At 43.5% G+C, this 16,345-nt stretch overlaps 4 protein-coding genes across 4 annotated transcripts; all 4 read left to right on the top strand.

The window, feature by feature from the left end:
* Nucleotides 1-1,461: 1,461 nt before the first annotated feature.
* On the top strand, nt 1,462-4,385 carry LOC108140666 (apoptotic chromatin condensation inducer in the nucleus). Its single transcript, XM_017263608.1, has 2 exons — nt 1,462-1,735; nt 1,898-4,385. The coding sequence occupies exons 1-2, from the start codon at nt 1,603-1,605 to the stop codon at nt 4,318-4,320; spliced, it is 2,556 nt and encodes an 851-aa protein (XP_017119097.1). The 5' UTR covers nt 1,462-1,602; the 3' UTR covers nt 4,321-4,385.
* A 3,633-nt stretch (nt 4,386-8,018) lies between these two features.
* Nucleotides 8,019-8,929, top strand: LOC108140738 (cytochrome b561 domain-containing protein 2). The gene has a single exon (XM_017263718.2). The coding sequence runs from the start codon at nt 8,069-8,071 to the stop codon at nt 8,786-8,788; it is 720 nt and encodes a 239-aa protein (XP_017119207.1). The 5' UTR covers nt 8,019-8,068; the 3' UTR covers nt 8,789-8,929.
* A 1,433-nt stretch (nt 8,930-10,362) lies between these two features.
* LOC108140869 lies at nt 10,363-11,239 on the top strand. Its single transcript, XM_017263873.2, is given in 2 exon segments — nt 10,363-10,977; nt 10,979-11,239. Coding segments are annotated over 2 exon segments (876 nt in total).
* Nucleotides 11,240-13,451: 2,212 nt separating this feature from the next.
* LOC108140873 (trichohyalin) lies at nt 13,452-15,297 on the top strand. The gene is made up of 2 exons (XM_017263903.1): nt 13,452-13,521; nt 14,447-15,297. Exons 1-2 carry the CDS (start codon nt 13,452-13,454, stop codon nt 15,295-15,297), a joined length of 921 nt encoding a protein of 306 aa, XP_017119392.1.
* The last annotated feature ends 1,048 nt before the right edge of the window (nt 15,298-16,345 follow it).

Here is a 16,345-nt window from a genome sequence, read left to right as displayed (position 1 = left end):
GGAAAGTTCTATTTTTGACCGGACTGGCTAAGAGAGATTCCCGGAATCAGCACAATGATCCACATTGGGTGAAAAGAAATCGCTGGGCGGAAATTACTAGGGTACTACTTTAGGGCAGTGGTGGACCCATCGGAGAAAAAAGGGGGTTCAAAATAATATGTTGCAAAAGTATCCTGGATACGGCACTGATTTAGGAAATTTACAAGACTTCAAATAATCAAAATCTTAAAAAAAATTGTATAAATAATATATGTAAATTTATAATAAGAATTTTTAAGGCCATACATGTATCAATCAAAGCAATCGATTTTGTTGATTTTAATCTAATTATGTGCATTATTTAGCCCAATAAAACTGGACGCGATTTGATACTAATATATCTTAATATCTTAAACATCTTGACCATTTCACAAAAGCATGGGTTTTATGTTCTTAAATAAACAAATTTTAATAAGCTAAAAATGGTTAAATGGTTTTCCGACTTCAAATAAAATAAAATAAACAAAATGCTTATAACACAAAATAAATATCATGAAAAATACACGTCATAAAATTAAATATCCTGGATAATAACAAAAAATATGCCTCTGTTCTTGGTCAACCTGAGTTTTTTATTGCAAGTTGCCTTGCATTTTGACAAATTTTAATCGAATGAATATTTGAACTGAAAATATTAAGCAGCTCGAAATTGATTACGCAAACAAATTTAAAGTTTATCTAAAAAATGCTTATCAAACAAAAGTCCTACAAAAGAGATCTCAATATTATATCAATGTTAGGTTAGAATATAAAATGTTAAATATTAATTTAAAAAATAAATCACATCCTCTAAATTTAATAAGTTTAAAATTAAGTTTAATACTTGGTTTCTTAAATATTTTAAAATCCTCAAGATCACGAATTAACTATACATCAAAGGGTTTTTATTATTTAGTATTGAATTAAAACTTTTACTTTAAAACTGTGTGTAGTTTACATAACATTAAAACCAAATATGCAATAATTCATTTTAAATCTTTGAAAAATTTTGTAGGACCTAAGACCAAATAAATTTCCAACAACGTGTTGTGACACGTTCTGAAACTGAGTTCTTGAGTAGCAATTAAATCGGAGATCTAGTCAAGCCTGGTCGTGAGCACATGTCCCATAAAGTCCCATAATATTCACGATACTCTGGGCCCTGGAACTAGTTTGTAGATATATATTTGGCCGAGCGACCTGCGACCCGATCTCTTTTGGCCAGCGGTCAAGAAACCGCAAATTGATTTACAGCCCCGAGTGGGCAATCAATACAGAGATACGGAGAAGAGAGAGAGCTTTAGAGCCAGCTCGCATTCTCAGACTCTCTGGATCTCTTGCTCTTTTGGGCCGGCTAAGCAGGGGCTTTTGGCCAAAACCGTTTGTAGACGGCACATAAAAAGCTCGGGTCGCGTCGCTCCCCCAACAGTTCGGCAAAAGAAACCTCTGTCTGTGGACCCCTAGAAATCAGAGATCGAGTTGAGAAAAGAGTTGCGTGCGTGTAGTAGAGACCCCCGAGATAATCTAGAGAAAATCTAGAGAAAATCCCCGAGAAAATCCCCGAGAAAACCATCGAGAGCAACCATGACCAAGTTCGTGGTGGTGGGCCTGTGCCTGTGCCTGCTAGTGGCCTTCAGCCAGCTGGCTGCCGCCGTGACCGAGGCTCCGGAGGTGGAGCAGTCGACGGAGTCGCCCATCGCCGACATGGCGCTGATTGGTAGGATAGGCTAGGATAAACCCCCCCCCCACCATTTTCCCCAGCCAACCCATTAATCTCCCCCTGTGTTTGTTCTTTTTTTTCATGTGCTGTGTGTTTTCGTTATCTTTGTTATTTGCCACTTTTTTTTACTGTGTGTTCTGTGTGTGTGTGCTGGAGCAGAGGAGACGCCCATGGCTCCCAAGATGCCCACAGAGAAGCCACCGGTAGTGGCCGTCCAAGAGGCCCCCTCCATGGTCTCACCAGTGGAAATCCAGGAGAAGGCTGCCCCACAGCCACACACGGTGGCCGACTTCATCATCCACCCACTTATCGCCTTCAAGCCGCGCCAGGCCTCGCTGGAGGAGATCCAGGGCAAGCAGGCATCGGCTGCCCCCGGCTCCAGTGCCCCAGCCTCGCCGGGCACCTGGCTCTTCGGCATGAATCCCGCCCAGCAGCTGGGCTCCTCCTTCTCCACGCTGGCCGGCTCCGTTTCCGGCTGGTTCAACGATCGCCTGCAGGCGGCTGGCCAGCAGCTGCCCGGCCTGGTGGAGACCCCGGTGCGTGGTGAGTCCACCACCAGCACCAGCAGCACCACTTCGACCACCACCCAGCGACCAGACATTGTGGTGCGAGTCCAGCAGCGTCCCCAGCGGAATGGCAACCGAAATGGCAATTTGAATAACAACAACAACCTGAACAACATGAATAATAGACGTCGCCAGCAGCGACCCAATCGGTTCAACAACCGCCTAGACTCCTTCGAGGATGACTACTACGAGGATGACTACCTGCAGGGCAACCGCTTCGACGAGGAGTTCGACGACGACGAGGACGAGCAGAGTCTGGAGCAGTTCGAGGACGATGACTCGCTGGAGCTGCGGCCGCAGCAGAAGCCCAAGAAGCAGAGGAAACAGACCCAGGTGCAGGCGCAGAACCAGCGCCGGAAGTTCCAGCAGGAGGAGCAAGTGGTGGTCAGCCAGAAGCGTCGTCAACCAGTTAACCAGAACAGCAACAAGAAGGTGAAGGCTCAGAAGAAGCCGGTGATCGAGGAGGCCCAGGATGACGAGGAGGAGGAGGACGAGGGGGCCAACAACGACGACGACGACGACGAGGAGGAGGAGGAGCAGGTGCAGGAGGACGACAGCCAGGAGCAGGACTTCCACCAGGAGCCTCTCTACGCCTCCACCTCGACGCGGCGCAGCCAGAACCAGCCCAACTTCATCCAGCGTGGCCAGCAGAGCATCATCAGCCAGATCAGGCAGTTCACCAGGGGTCAAACACCCGCCGAACTGGGCAACACCCTGAGGAGGACCTCCTCCTCCTCCTCCGCCTCCTCTGCGGCCGGAGCCAACGCCTCGAAGACCCGCCGTCCGCAGGCCACCACCTTCCTGGTGAACCGCAACGGGCAGACCGTCTATCTGGCCCCCGAGCTGCTCAACCTGAACAGCTCCCCCTATCCCTACGCTTATGTGCAGGGTCAGGGCAAGAGGCAGAGAGTGCCCGTGGCCGGAAACTTCCCGCAGCCCCCTCTGACCGTGCCCGTGAGGCGTCAAGGTCGTCCCACCCAGTACATCACCATCCCCTGGAGCCAGCTGGGTCTGTCGCCGCCGGATCAGCAGTCCGTGGTCTCCCTGGCCGAGGGCATCCAGGCCCAGCCCCTGATTCTGAACATCCCGCAGAGCGCCATCAGTCCGGTGAGGGGCACCTCGGGCTCCAAGAAGCAGCGTCCGCAGCTGACCGCCTCGGCCGTGCCCCTGCTGGCCGACGCCTCCCTCATGGACATCTTCCAGCCGCCCCAGATTCCGCCCTCCCGCAATGGTAGCCCCTCCTCCGCCTCCTCATCGGGATCGGGATCGGGTGCCGGATCGGGTTCGATCAAACCCATCTCTGCCCAGCCCGTGCTGATTGCCGCCAAGCCCGTGAAGGCTGGAGGCCTACTGCCCTCCCGCATTCGTCCCGGCACCATTGTGGAGAAGGCCCCGGCCATGGATGCCGCCATGGAGAAGCCCGCCATGGAGGCCACCGAGATGAAGCAGGAGCAGGAGATGATGGCCGGAGGAGAAACAGCCGCAGCTGCCCCCCAAATGGCCAGCGAGGGTGGTCAGGAGTTCATCCTGGTCGGAGATGACGACGAGCCCGGACTCTCGCGACATGTGCAGCCCGCCTTCGGCGATGCCCGCTATGTGTCCTACGGCGACTTCCATCCCTACTTCGATCTGCTGACCCAGAACAGGCGATTTGCCCTGAGGAAGACGGGCAGGTCGCTGGAGAGCGCCGGTCCCGAGGAGCAGGTGGCCCCCAGGGCCTTGACCACCTTCGGAAAGGTGCCACAGATGGAGGAGGAGCAGAAGGAGGAGGTCCAAAAGATGGCGGTTCAGAAGGAGGAAGTCCAAGAGATGGAGGTTCAGATGGAGGAGGTCAAGAAGGAGGAGATGCCAAAGGAGGAGATCCAGATGGAGGAAGCCCAAAAGATGGAGGTCCAGAAGGAGGAGGTTCAAGAGAAGGAGGTTCCGAAGGAGGAAATCCAGAAAGATGAAATCAAAAAGGAGGAACCCCAGCAGGAGCAGCCCAAAATGGAGGAGCAGGCCAAACTTGCAGCATAATTCTGTAAAACTATAGACCTTTCCAAGAAAAAAGCGAGCCCAAAACGAACGAAATAATTAATGAAAAACAAAAGAAGAAAATAACAAACAAAACCAAAACCAAAACGATTTTCAATCCCCGTGAAAACCACAAAGAAATAAATTTTTTTTACCTTTTTTTTGCGTGTGTTAATGCCTGACCAAAAAACAAGTTGAAGAGCCGGCGAAAATGAGAGAAAACTATTAGCATAACTAAATTTTTTTTATTGTTTGGCGTTGGCCAGTTGAAAGTTCAAGTTTTCGTATGCGCAAGATCATTGAACCTCGAAAGACCAGAAAACCTGATCTTTAATCCAAAACCAAAAAACCATGGCTTATTAATGAGGCCCGTGCGCTTTGACCGATTTAAATATCTTCCAACGCTTTTTTTTGCCTTTCCATAATTAATATTCGCCCAGCGACAAAAGAAATTCGCTGTTGGGGTCAAAAGCATAATTAATTCCGCTGAAAGAACTTCGAGATTAATTTCGAATCGATATGCAAATTAGTTGACCGATTAACGGTATTTGGCGTACAGTTGCTTGAGAACAATAATCGATCGAAGGCAACCTTGCAAACGGTTTTTATAGCAGTTAGCTTCTGGGGAATTGTTGGAAAGGACTTATGCAATGATCTATTGCAGCTTTCGAGTTTTATGGCAGGCAGCATTTTACAGTAGTTTAGAAATCTGAGAACTTTAATGAACTTAATGCCAGGACACCGTTAAACCGTTAAACATAAAGAAACTCTTGTGCAAATTTATTTTTTAAAAAAGTAGATTCTTTTCTGGGAACTTTAAGCTTGGTAACTATTAAATTATCTCTGAGCTTAGAGCTTAAGGATATGCATATTTTTAAAGTTAGGTAACAGAGATCACAGCTTTGAGCTTTATAGCAGGATAATATATAAACTTGAAAAAGCCGAGTTCAGTAAATTTTAAAGCTAGGCCATGATCGGGCATTTTAAAAGCTTACTTTCAACTTTTGGAATGATAAGAATTATTCTCTAAAATATTTAATTGGTCTTAGTACGATGCATTTCTTAGCTAGAAGATTCTAAATAAAATAATATATATAATATATGAACATTTTTTTTATATCTCCCAGAAAAACCAATACGAAAGTATGTTTCTAGAATTAAAGCATATGTCCAAGATCAATATTTTTGTGTGTCAAATAGTATAGTTTTATAGTATCAAATCAGTCAATTTATGTTTTTTTTTTAATTATTTATTTTATTTAATGAAAACACTATTTCGTCCCTACTTTCAAGGCACAGGAAATAGAAAATATTCAAGCATTTAAATTTTCGGAAAATTCCAAGTGAAACTGTGATATTTATTTGCTGTTGAGAACTAGCAAACTTTACATATTGAGACTATTAAATTATCCGCTATTGTATTACATGAAATCAAAAATTCTCACAATGTAGGCGATTCTCGCACCACCTTTACAAATCTCTCGCCGGCACAATCGACTCTTGGTTGGGGCAAATAAAACACGCAGAAATTCTTTTCCAGCTTGATGACCCCGGGCAGCATTTAACCAGTCAAGCGGAGCTGATCCATAGAAACCCATCCCAGATCGCAGATGCCAGAGACGAGAAGCTGCCAACAGTCTTGGCCCGATTATGTGGCCATAGCCCACGGGCCAAAAGGTGGAAATTTGCATAATCATCCCGAAACGAGCGGACACTATTGGGCCAACATGCGAGCACTTCAGCCGCGGCCAGTTGACAACATTATTCCAGCATTATATTCCGGCGATCGTTAATGGTTCGCAGCGACAAAAGGCCGGGGTTAACGCTCAGTCAAGTGGCCAAACAACTGGATGCCAAATTAGAAAAGCCCGAAGAAAGAGTTTCGTTTCGATTCGAATCGAATTCCTACTCTCCGATTCAGAAGTGTGCTGGCATAAATTGCCCCAGGCAGAGGTCAGCACCTGCCGAATTGGTTTTTGGACATTTTGACCATTTTGACCATTTTTACCATTTTACCATTTTGGCCATTTAATTAAGGAACGGACAATGAACTTTCAACTCAATCGGGGCCCAGCCCATAATTTCGACTTAGGTCAATTTATTACCCATCTGCCGGAGTTGGCCAAAAATTAAAAACTAAAAACCAAAAGAGCCAAAAAAGCAGCTTTCTTTGTGCCGTTGTCTCGTTTGAATACCATATTTCCAGCGGCCTGACCCCGATGAACTTCTCCCATCGGCACATTCTTATGGAAATTATGTTGCCGTTTCTTTTTCATAATCACAATATTTTTGTTTTAGAAATTTTTCGCAGTTTTCGCAGCTCGTTGCCAAGCGGATTTATCTGTCTTCAATAAAATATGTTTGAATCTAAAATTGACCCAAGTGCTTGTGGATTTCTTTATTTGGGGGGGAAAAAGCTAATATAAGCGGGTCTTTGAAACAAATCGAAAACCGTTAGCGGAATTTCTCCAATCCATACCTGGTCATTTTTGGTTGACCCAGTTTTATCCAACAGTTCATCAGAGTTTAAAGTTGAACCTCGTCAAAGAACAAAATTAATTTATGCGTTCTGACCAAAAGTTCGATGTATATGTATCATAGATGACAAAAAAAATCTGGATCAACAAAAACACTGTCATCCAGACCATTTACTCATGATCTAAGCATTAAAATGTTTTCTTCTATAATTAAGCTACCGTCTTAAAAGCTTGCTTGCATTATGAATATTTATACTTTTAGGTAATATCAGAATATGCTATAGGCAAAAATCAATAAATTCTTTGAATGAGCAAACAACAAAATATTTTTTTGCCTAGAAACACCTCTGACTTCTTTGATGTTATTTGCTAATATCTGCCGGTTTGTTAATGAAGTGTGACTAGGAGAAGAAAGGCGTAAGGAATGCCACAAATCTAGAATATTTTAAAGACTTCAAGTTATCCCAGGCCACTATTTTGCCAGCAATATTTAATGGAAACAAATTTGACAAATAAAAAGGGATGTTTATTATACATTTGTATTATATGCTATTAACTTAATGACTTATATTTTCTTCAATATCTTAAATTTTATCAATTAAAAAAACCAAATTTATAGACATGGGAAAAAAAGTATACCTTTATACCTGTAAAAATAAATACAAACTATTTTTTTCCCTTACAAAGGGTGTAAATTCTCTGAAGACTTGATGAACTTGAAATACTTGATCATTTAATGTAAACAACAAATTTTTGAAAATTAAAAAAAAAAAAGGATATTTTCTTCGATAAAAATTGTAAAAAAGTAATTCAAAATTTAACGACACCAATTGATATTCATTTTTTTTCTGCTTAAAAAAAAATGTAATAGATATATAGTTGATAAATCTTTTTACCGTCAGAATCTAAAATGTTTTATAATATTTTTATTAATTTTTATTATTTGAATAGCCCTTGACAATTAAAATAATAGGCATAAAATGGTGCAAAACGTTGTTCTTCGGTATTGGATCACAAAGTTATTTTTGTCTGTTTAAGAGACAGTAAAAATATCAAGAAGCAAAAGTGGATGACTGTTTTTTGATATCAACGAAATGTCTACCAGAATTCAAGTAGTTGCGGTTTATTATATATATGTAAAAAATATAAAATGTAGGATGAAAAATAGAGTTATAAAAATTTTTTGTTCGTAGTTTCCTTTCTTTAAACGTCTGGAGTGTCAGTTAAAAATCTCTGAGCTGGAAACAAAAGTAAACTATGCAAAAAACCGAACTATGAGCCAAGCGGTTAACGCCACCACGCATGTGGTGATCTACAAGTTCGCCTGGCCCCTTCTGATGTCCCTGTTCGAGGTGAACCTGTACCGGATCGTGCTGGAGCTGGGGGCCCACATCCTGCTGGTGGTGCTGACCCTGGTGGTGGCCAGGAAGTCCCGGGGCATGGACGACCACCGGAGTGGAAGGCACGCCGTCTTCTCCACCCTGGGCCTGCTCCTCTGCGTGGGCGAGGCTCTGCTGTTGAGCCACTCGTGGTGGCTCCAGGAGCTGACCAGGAAGCGGCTGACCCTGCTGCACATGGCCCTGGGGATAGTGGGCATCTGGCTGGGATCGGTGGGCATCTTCCAGAAGAGTTGGGCCAAGAGGAAGCAGGAGGGAGATCGGCACTTCGCCTCCAAGCACGGATGCTGTGGCCTGCTGGGAATCCTGCTGATCGGTGTTTCGCTGGCCACCGGACTCTTACTCGTCTACCTAAGCCACCTTACGCTGCACTTGCTCCACCGGGTGGCGGGTCTTACCGGCTTCGTGTGCCTCTGCTGCAGCCAGTGGTTCGCCCTCAACTTGGGTTTCGCCAGAAGGGAATGGAAATCGAAGCAGATCAAGTGGCTCAAGATCGCCATCTTGGGAGCAACCATCTCGGTCAGCGGCTACGAGTTCCTCTGCCTCTCCACGGACATCCTCCATCTGCTCCCGGCAATTTCACAGCCATGGGTCTGAGCATGAAGAACCTTACCATCCTCATCTTTGAGTGATCTTTGGGTAGTGGCTGCATACAATCACAAAAGCTGTAGACTTGGTATTTTTAAGTATTTTATTTAACGCATTTATGTTGATTATTGATCCGTATTTAAATCGTCTATGCAAGAAATCACAAATGCATTTGTTTTTTTTTTATTTTTATGTATTTTATTCTCTCATATACTAAAAGCGTTTTAACAATGATCTGCAAAACATATTTCGGGAGGAGGCATCTTAATCTAAATCTAAGTCTAAAGGCAATTTAAATGAAAGTCTTTAGGATAGAGAACTTTTAATTAATTAATAATAATTGAGCGACTTATCACCTCAAATTATTTTGGAGTTTGTAAAATAGTAGTTTACTTATTGTAAAATACCTTCTACATTGGACCACACAAATAATAAATAAATTTAAATTAATAGCAAGTCAAAATGTAACCAAACCCTAAATTTATAATATATGAATGAATTTAATACTTATGAAAATTAATTTGGAGCTTGTAAAATACTACTTAACTCTTAGTCTTCATATTTCATATTTATCCAATTCATTATTATATAAAACCTTTGTGCGGCTTGGGTGTATTGCTGAATATGCAAAATCTATTTTTGAGTCTGTGAATTGATCGCATGTGAAATACTAGTTAACTCTTAGTCTTTCACCTGCAACCAATAAATTTGGTGAATATGAGAATTCTGTTTTTGAGTCTGTGAATTGATCGCGTGTAAAATATTAGTTTACTGTCGGCCTCTTGGCCACTTCGTTGGCCAATTAATCACGACAGCGAGAACGGGAACGGCAACTGGCCATGGTTCTTGGCCAACGAGGGTCCATCAATCTTGGCCCTGCCTTCCATTTCCATTTCCATTCCCACTCGTATTCCCATTGAAATCCACGGTGGATTGGGTATATGACCCGTGGACGGGGTTTGGATGCCTCGCACTTCGCATGCGTCGCTGACTTGGAGAGCAGGTCCATCACAACTTCGGATCGGCCCTTGACTTCTCGGCTTTCTCAGTCTTTTCGGATCTTTTTTGGCTCATTTTGGCTCATTTTGGCTCGTTTTGGCTGATTATTTAGCTGGATATTTTTTGGGCTTTTGGAAGCGCAGTATTTTGTGCGTGTCTCTGATTGTTTTGTCATTAGCATGACTTCTCGATTCGGCGACTGCTGATTTATTCAGCGCTCTTTCTATTGTCCCGCCAGCCAGGGTCGCTGACCCTAACTTCTATTTTTCTATACCATTTTTCTACATTTCCACAAATTTCGCCACTTGAAATTATGCCGACATCGACCGCAATTATGCCCAATGTTCTTCATCTGAATGTCTGAGTGTTTGGGGCTCTCTCCCGTCTTCAGCTGTCATTGGGTTCTGGATTCTCGACTCTTTCTTCGGCCAGAACTTTTCGCATAAAAACCTAATGCCGCCGCCGCAGATCGTACAGTTCTGTTTGGGCCTTGCTTACAATTAGGATCCGGTCGGCAGTTCATCTATTTCATCACTTTATTTTGCCTTTCGCCGTTGCCTTTTGCATTTTCCGCACATAAAAAGATGTCCAAGTTGGGAGCTGGCTTGCTGGTGGCTCTCTGCCTTCTTGTGGCCACGGCCCTGGCCGAGCCACGCCTTCAGGGGCGTGGGCAGGGTCGGGGGCAGGGGCAAATGCAGATGCAGATGCAGGTTCAAAGGTCACAGCATCCCTATCTCTTTCTGACCATACCCAAGGGTCGTGCCAATGCCGGCGCCGTGGTCCAGGGCTTCGAGATTGTCGAGGAGGAGGACGATCATGAGGATCTGCAGGATGAGGAGCAGCAGAACGACGCCGACGAGGACGACGAGGAGGAGGAGCTGGAGCACCAGCTCGGCCTGAACTTTGCCCGCAGCGGCCTCGGCTACCGCAAGAGCCAGCCGCAGGAGGACGATGTGGAGCAGGACGACGACCAGGAGCAGGACCAGATGCCCGAGGTGGCGCCCCCCAAGCAGATGATGGTGAAGCGCGACCAGGCCGGTGCCATCATGGTGCCCGACGGCATCATCGAGATCGAGGGCCAGAGCGTGCTGGACGAGAAAACCGGCAAGGCGGCGCTTCTGGTGCCCCGTGCCGCTCTGGACGCCATTCCCGATGGCGCCGTCGTGGCCCTGATGGAGCGATCCGCCGCCCCCCGCCCGAGCCAATGACGAGGAGCTGGAGGAGGAGCGCGCCAACCGCGTGGTGGTGCGCAGGCGCAAGAACAACGGACGCCGCAACATCCGCCGGCGGGGCATCAACAACAGCCGCCGTCGCCGTCGCCCCGCCCAGCGACGCCGTCGAGTGGGCGGCAATGGCAATGGCAACCGCCGGCGCAACGTGCGCGTCATCCGCCCCCAGAGCGGCAACCAGAGGAGGCGTGGCAACCAGAGGCGCCGCGGCCAGGTCGTCCTCCAGGGTTAAGATTGGACACGGAAACGGAGGTTCCCAACAATCCCCCTCTATATAGTATTATGGTTAAGATCCAGCGCCCGAAAACAGGACACGACACACACAGGACACTTGCTAAACAACACTTGATGCGACAAATAAAATGTGATATGAAAATTATATATTTATTGGATTTTAATTGGGTGAATAATATGAAAGTAATTGGGGAGTTAATATTATATCATATCTAGAAGAGATCAGAATTTCTGCTTAAGTCAATGAACAAAATCATTAATTTACAGATTAATTTATTAAGCACTTTGCCATTTTATATCAAATACAATAGTGAAGATCAACGAATAATGAAAATGATTAATATGCAACACTTGTTGCGACAAATAAAAGGTGATATGAAATTTATATTTATTTGGGATTTTATCCCAAATTCGTATTAATACGAACAGATTTATTTTAATAGATAGAAAATCTAGCGTTGATGAGAAATATATTCTTATTGACAGAAATCAAATACTTTCTATTCGCTTCCGAGTTGAATAAAGAAAGATTTATGTAGCCATTTTCCATCTAACGTTAGAGTTAAGATACAACGCCCGAAAATGGGACACGAACTATGAGACACTTGGTATACAAAACTTTATGCAACAAATAAAATGTGATATACAAATTATATTTATTTTAAATTTATACGGGGGCTATGATATGAATGAAGGTTATTAAGCGGTTGATTATATTTTAAAGAGATGAGAAATAAATTATTTTTGTCAGAATCTCTGATTATCCAAATGAACAAATGTCTTTCATTAAATCACAGACTTTAATTAAAATATTATTATTATTTATATATTATATAAATATTTGATTGGGAAGTTATTAATACTACATATTTATAGAAGATGGAAAGTAAATTCTTATTGGAAAAAACTAAGCTTATTCCAACAGTCAAATGATTTTAATAAAATGTAATGGAAAAATAACATCTATTAGCAAATTTTATTACTATGTGTGTGCCATGAAAAAATTTTATTGGAAAGTTATTTCTATTAATATATGGAAAATGAAGTAATTATGATTCCATATTTAGAGGAGATGAGAAGTAAATTCTTTTTGAATAACACGTTGCCATTAACTCTCAAATATTATGATAAAGATTCACTACCGAACAAAACCTGATTTATGAGACAAATTAAATGTGATATGGAAATTATATTCTTGTTGTTTTTTCAATGTTTATGAAAGTAATTTGTTGGAAACTGATTATTGTTCCATATTTAGAAGGGCTGAGAAGAAGTTTTAAGTTCAATAAATAATTTTACATATACTTAGAGCATAACAAATATAAAGAGCAAATGCCAAACACATTATGAGACAATTGATACAACACCAAATGTGATGTGAAATTATATTTATTTGGAATTATTTTAACGGGCTTATAAAATGAGCTTAATAGCTTGTAAATACACTAAATTAACGAACTACCTATAGAATACCAATTGTGGAACAGTTTGAAAGGTTAAGAATATAGTACTGGTATATTTTTAATCATTTTATTTATCAAATAATTATTTTAGGAATAAAACATTGGTTCTATATGCATTCTAAAGAACCAAAGCAGTATTTAAATTATCCAGTTGTTTTGTGTTAGTTGAAAATTTATTTCCGCTCTTCAATTAAATGAGCTAGAATTTTGTACGGGTAATTAAACCAGATGCTGTAATTGAAGTAACTTCAGTTAACTAGTCCACACTTTTGCAAGGAAATGCGATGTACCAACTGAGCTGGAGAAAAGGCAGAAGTGACAGCAAAGAACTTCTGTTTGGGCCAGATTCCGGAGGTCAATCTCAACTTGACGTCAATCAATCATCGGCTGCTCGGCGATGGATGGAAGAATGTTTTTGGCGAAAGAGATGGCAAATTAGCATAAAATTCGTACGCCTCTGACCCGCGACCCGACTCACTTTGACCCCGGGCGAACTTTGGCTAATAGAGCTGGCCAAAAGATTGGAAACTGGGGGGTAATTTGGAGGAGGGACGAGGATGACAGCCATCGATCAGCTGGACGGCTCCAAGTGGCTATATAATCCCGGCTCAGTCCATCAGTTGTCAGTCAGTTGTGAGTGCAAACTCAGAGACAACAAGTGAGTTAGGAGCCCTCGATCCCCAGTCAAGGAAATCCCGAAAAACCCCCAAAATCCCCACAAGGAAATCCAGGAGAACCACCTGCAGAATGCATTGCCTGCTTCAACTGAGTCTGGCCGTGGCCCTTTGTGCCCTCTTGGCCCCATCCGCCACCTTGGGTGAGTCCTTGAAAATATACTAAAGTTTAACACAAGAAGAAAGGGCTGTATTAACGGCCCTTATTCTTTGATTCTTCATCGAAAAAGCGAAATCACTTTGCTCAAAACAGTAAGAGAAGAAGGCAAAGCAGCAGCAAAGCCCTCTATTCTTCAACAAATAAAAGCCCTCTGATATCCGATTGTTTAGCTTAAACAAAGACAAAGTCTGCAAAAAAGTCTCACTCATAAAAATATTATTTTTTTAACTCTTTGAAATATCTTATATAGTTTATAAACTTTATTTTATCAAGCATCATTTACCATTTTTAAGAAACTTAAGAAAAGCAAATAATTTTCAAAATGTCCAATCTTAATAACTTTTGAAAAGATCTAACGGTTAACGCCGATTGCCTTTAGCTAAGATATTGTTTTTCCCATATTTAACAACATTTTCTCGATCGGCTTGTAAATTATTCATTTTGTTTTATTACTACACTGGTTTTTAAGGGTCTCTTGTAAGTCCTTTAAATTTTCTTGTTTTAAAACTAAATTAAAAACTCAATACTAGTGACTTAATTTAGTTGAGTTTTTTTTTTGTAAAAAGTTTTTTTAATTCATTTAATTTTATTGCTGAACTTAAGTGATTGATTTTACAAGCTTTTACACAATTTCTTACTGAATATTTATAACTAAGATCAGTTTTTATTTCGACTTTATTTTACCTAATTTTGTCTTGCACAAAAGTTGCAATAATAAATTAATTAGCTTTGTGAAATAAATATTTTAGAATTGATTTAACACGCTTTTGCTTACTTTCTTACTCAATAGATTATTTTGTTTTTATTTATGGCTATGCTTAGTCTGCGTTTGCAATAGTTTTGCCCTCTTTTTGTTTGGCTTAGAGTAGTTCTTCCCTACTGAGTGTTTTTTGTACCCTACCCCTCAGCCGAACGCCGCAGTGTGTACCGCCTGGGTGGAGCTTCCTCCGCGGACGCTCCTCTGGAGGCCCGCTTCACCTCCTCGATCGCCAACAAGCTGTCCGCGCTGAAGGGCACCACCACGACGACCACGATAGCGAGTCTCACCTCCACCGACACGCCCAGTACCACCACAGTGACGTCCTCGCCCAGTGGACCCACCACCTCCACGGGCACTTCCACCACCACCAACACGCCCACTACCACCGGCACTGGCACCGGCACCGGCACCGCCACCACCCGTCGCGCCTTCGGCAGCGGCTTCAACCACGAGGAGATCGACGAGGAGGAGGACGAGATGCCCAGGTCCTTCGAGGAGGAGGACGACGACGACGAGGGCGGCAGCTCGGCGGACGAGGACAACGACGAGGACGACGAGGAGAGCTTCTACGTGGACGCCCCCGTGGCCAACAACGCCGTGGTGCAGCCGCAGACCGCCGACTCCGTCGGATCCGTGGTCCGCCCCACCGAGCTGCAGTGGCGCCAGTTCCAGGCGGAGCAGCGCAACCGGCGGCGCATCCAGCGCCTCCAGCGGGAGCACAACCAGCGCATCCGGGCGCTGCTGCGCCGCCAGCGGGCCGCCGAAAAGCGCAGCCAGCAGCAACTGCGCCGCCAGCGCCAGCAGAGCCGTCGTCGCAACTCGCTGCGCCAGCGCCGCAACCGCAACCGCTCCAGGGCGCAGCGCCAGCGCCAGCGCAAGACCCAGATGAGCCGTCGCCGCCGGCAGCAGCAACAGCGCCAGCGGCGCCACCGCCAGCAGCAGCGCCGCCGCCTCCTGCGCATCTTGCGCCGCCGTCGCCGCGGCGGTCGTCGCAACTAAGCGGTGGTGACCTCAACGGTGACCCCTAGCCAACCGATCCGAACCCCCCGAATAAACTGAACTTGTATGCAAAACAACAGCACCCATTTTTTTTTTTCATTATTACATGGGGGATCCTAAATGGAATAGTATAGCCAAAGTGGAGCTTACTAAATCAAGCGAGTTTTTCAAAGACTTATAAAGGATGATATGTCAAACAGATATGTGATATGTGATGTTTGAATAACCCTATAGGTTCCACCCGCAAAGATCTTTAGTGATTGAATCAAATATATATAGCCACCAGCAAAGATCTTTGGGGATAATATATTTCACTAAGGAGAAAACTATTTGAGTATCAAAACCATTATAAAATATATTGAATGAAAATAACAAGATCACATCTCAATAAAAAAAAGATAAGAACTGTGTTGCAAGAATTGTATAGATCATAGAAGATATTTTAAAAAGCATTAAGAGCTTAAGACTTAAGACCCAAAGGAAACATTTACAAATATGTTAACTCCATTTCATAATGTATAAAGATAAGAATGGAATAATACATAGTCCACAATATGGTATTAATCTGTTTATTTTCTTTAAATTTTATTGTGTATAAGAAAAACTAGGAGAAATATTCTTTAAAAAATTGATCGTTTGCTGAGTAAAAGAATATGGAATTGAAAATAATAGCATTTCCTTACAGAACAGAAAAATTCCACTAGCAAACTCGCATAAAATCGAATAAAGTATTGTAATAACGTGCGAACTGGAACTCTTTCTCCGATTCCAAATGTCTTTCTTCGCGGAATTGTGTGTGGGGTCACTGCTTCGGTGGTTCATTGACCAGTCGCCTCCACTTTCGCCCTTTGGTTTTTAGGCTTGCGACTCAGAATCAGAATCTGAATCAGAATCTAAGAAACAAAATCCGAAATCTGAAATCAGAACCGAATATGAATATGCAAATGCCCAGCGACGATTCGCGAGCCATATGCAAATGATTAGCGGCGATCGATCGATGGGCTGGCTATTGGCATTGGCATTGGCATTGGCACTGGGCTGCTTGGGG

This window comes from Drosophila elegans, unplaced genomic scaffold, assembly GCF_018152505.1.
Source record: "Drosophila elegans isolate 14027-0461.03 unplaced genomic scaffold, ASM1815250v1 contig_149, whole genome shotgun sequence".
In the NCBI taxonomy this organism is placed as follows: domain Eukaryota; kingdom Metazoa; phylum Arthropoda; class Insecta; order Diptera; family Drosophilidae; genus Drosophila; species Drosophila elegans.
The sequence above is the reverse complement of the archived record's forward strand: the minus strand, read 5'-3'. Positions and strand labels throughout refer to the sequence as shown.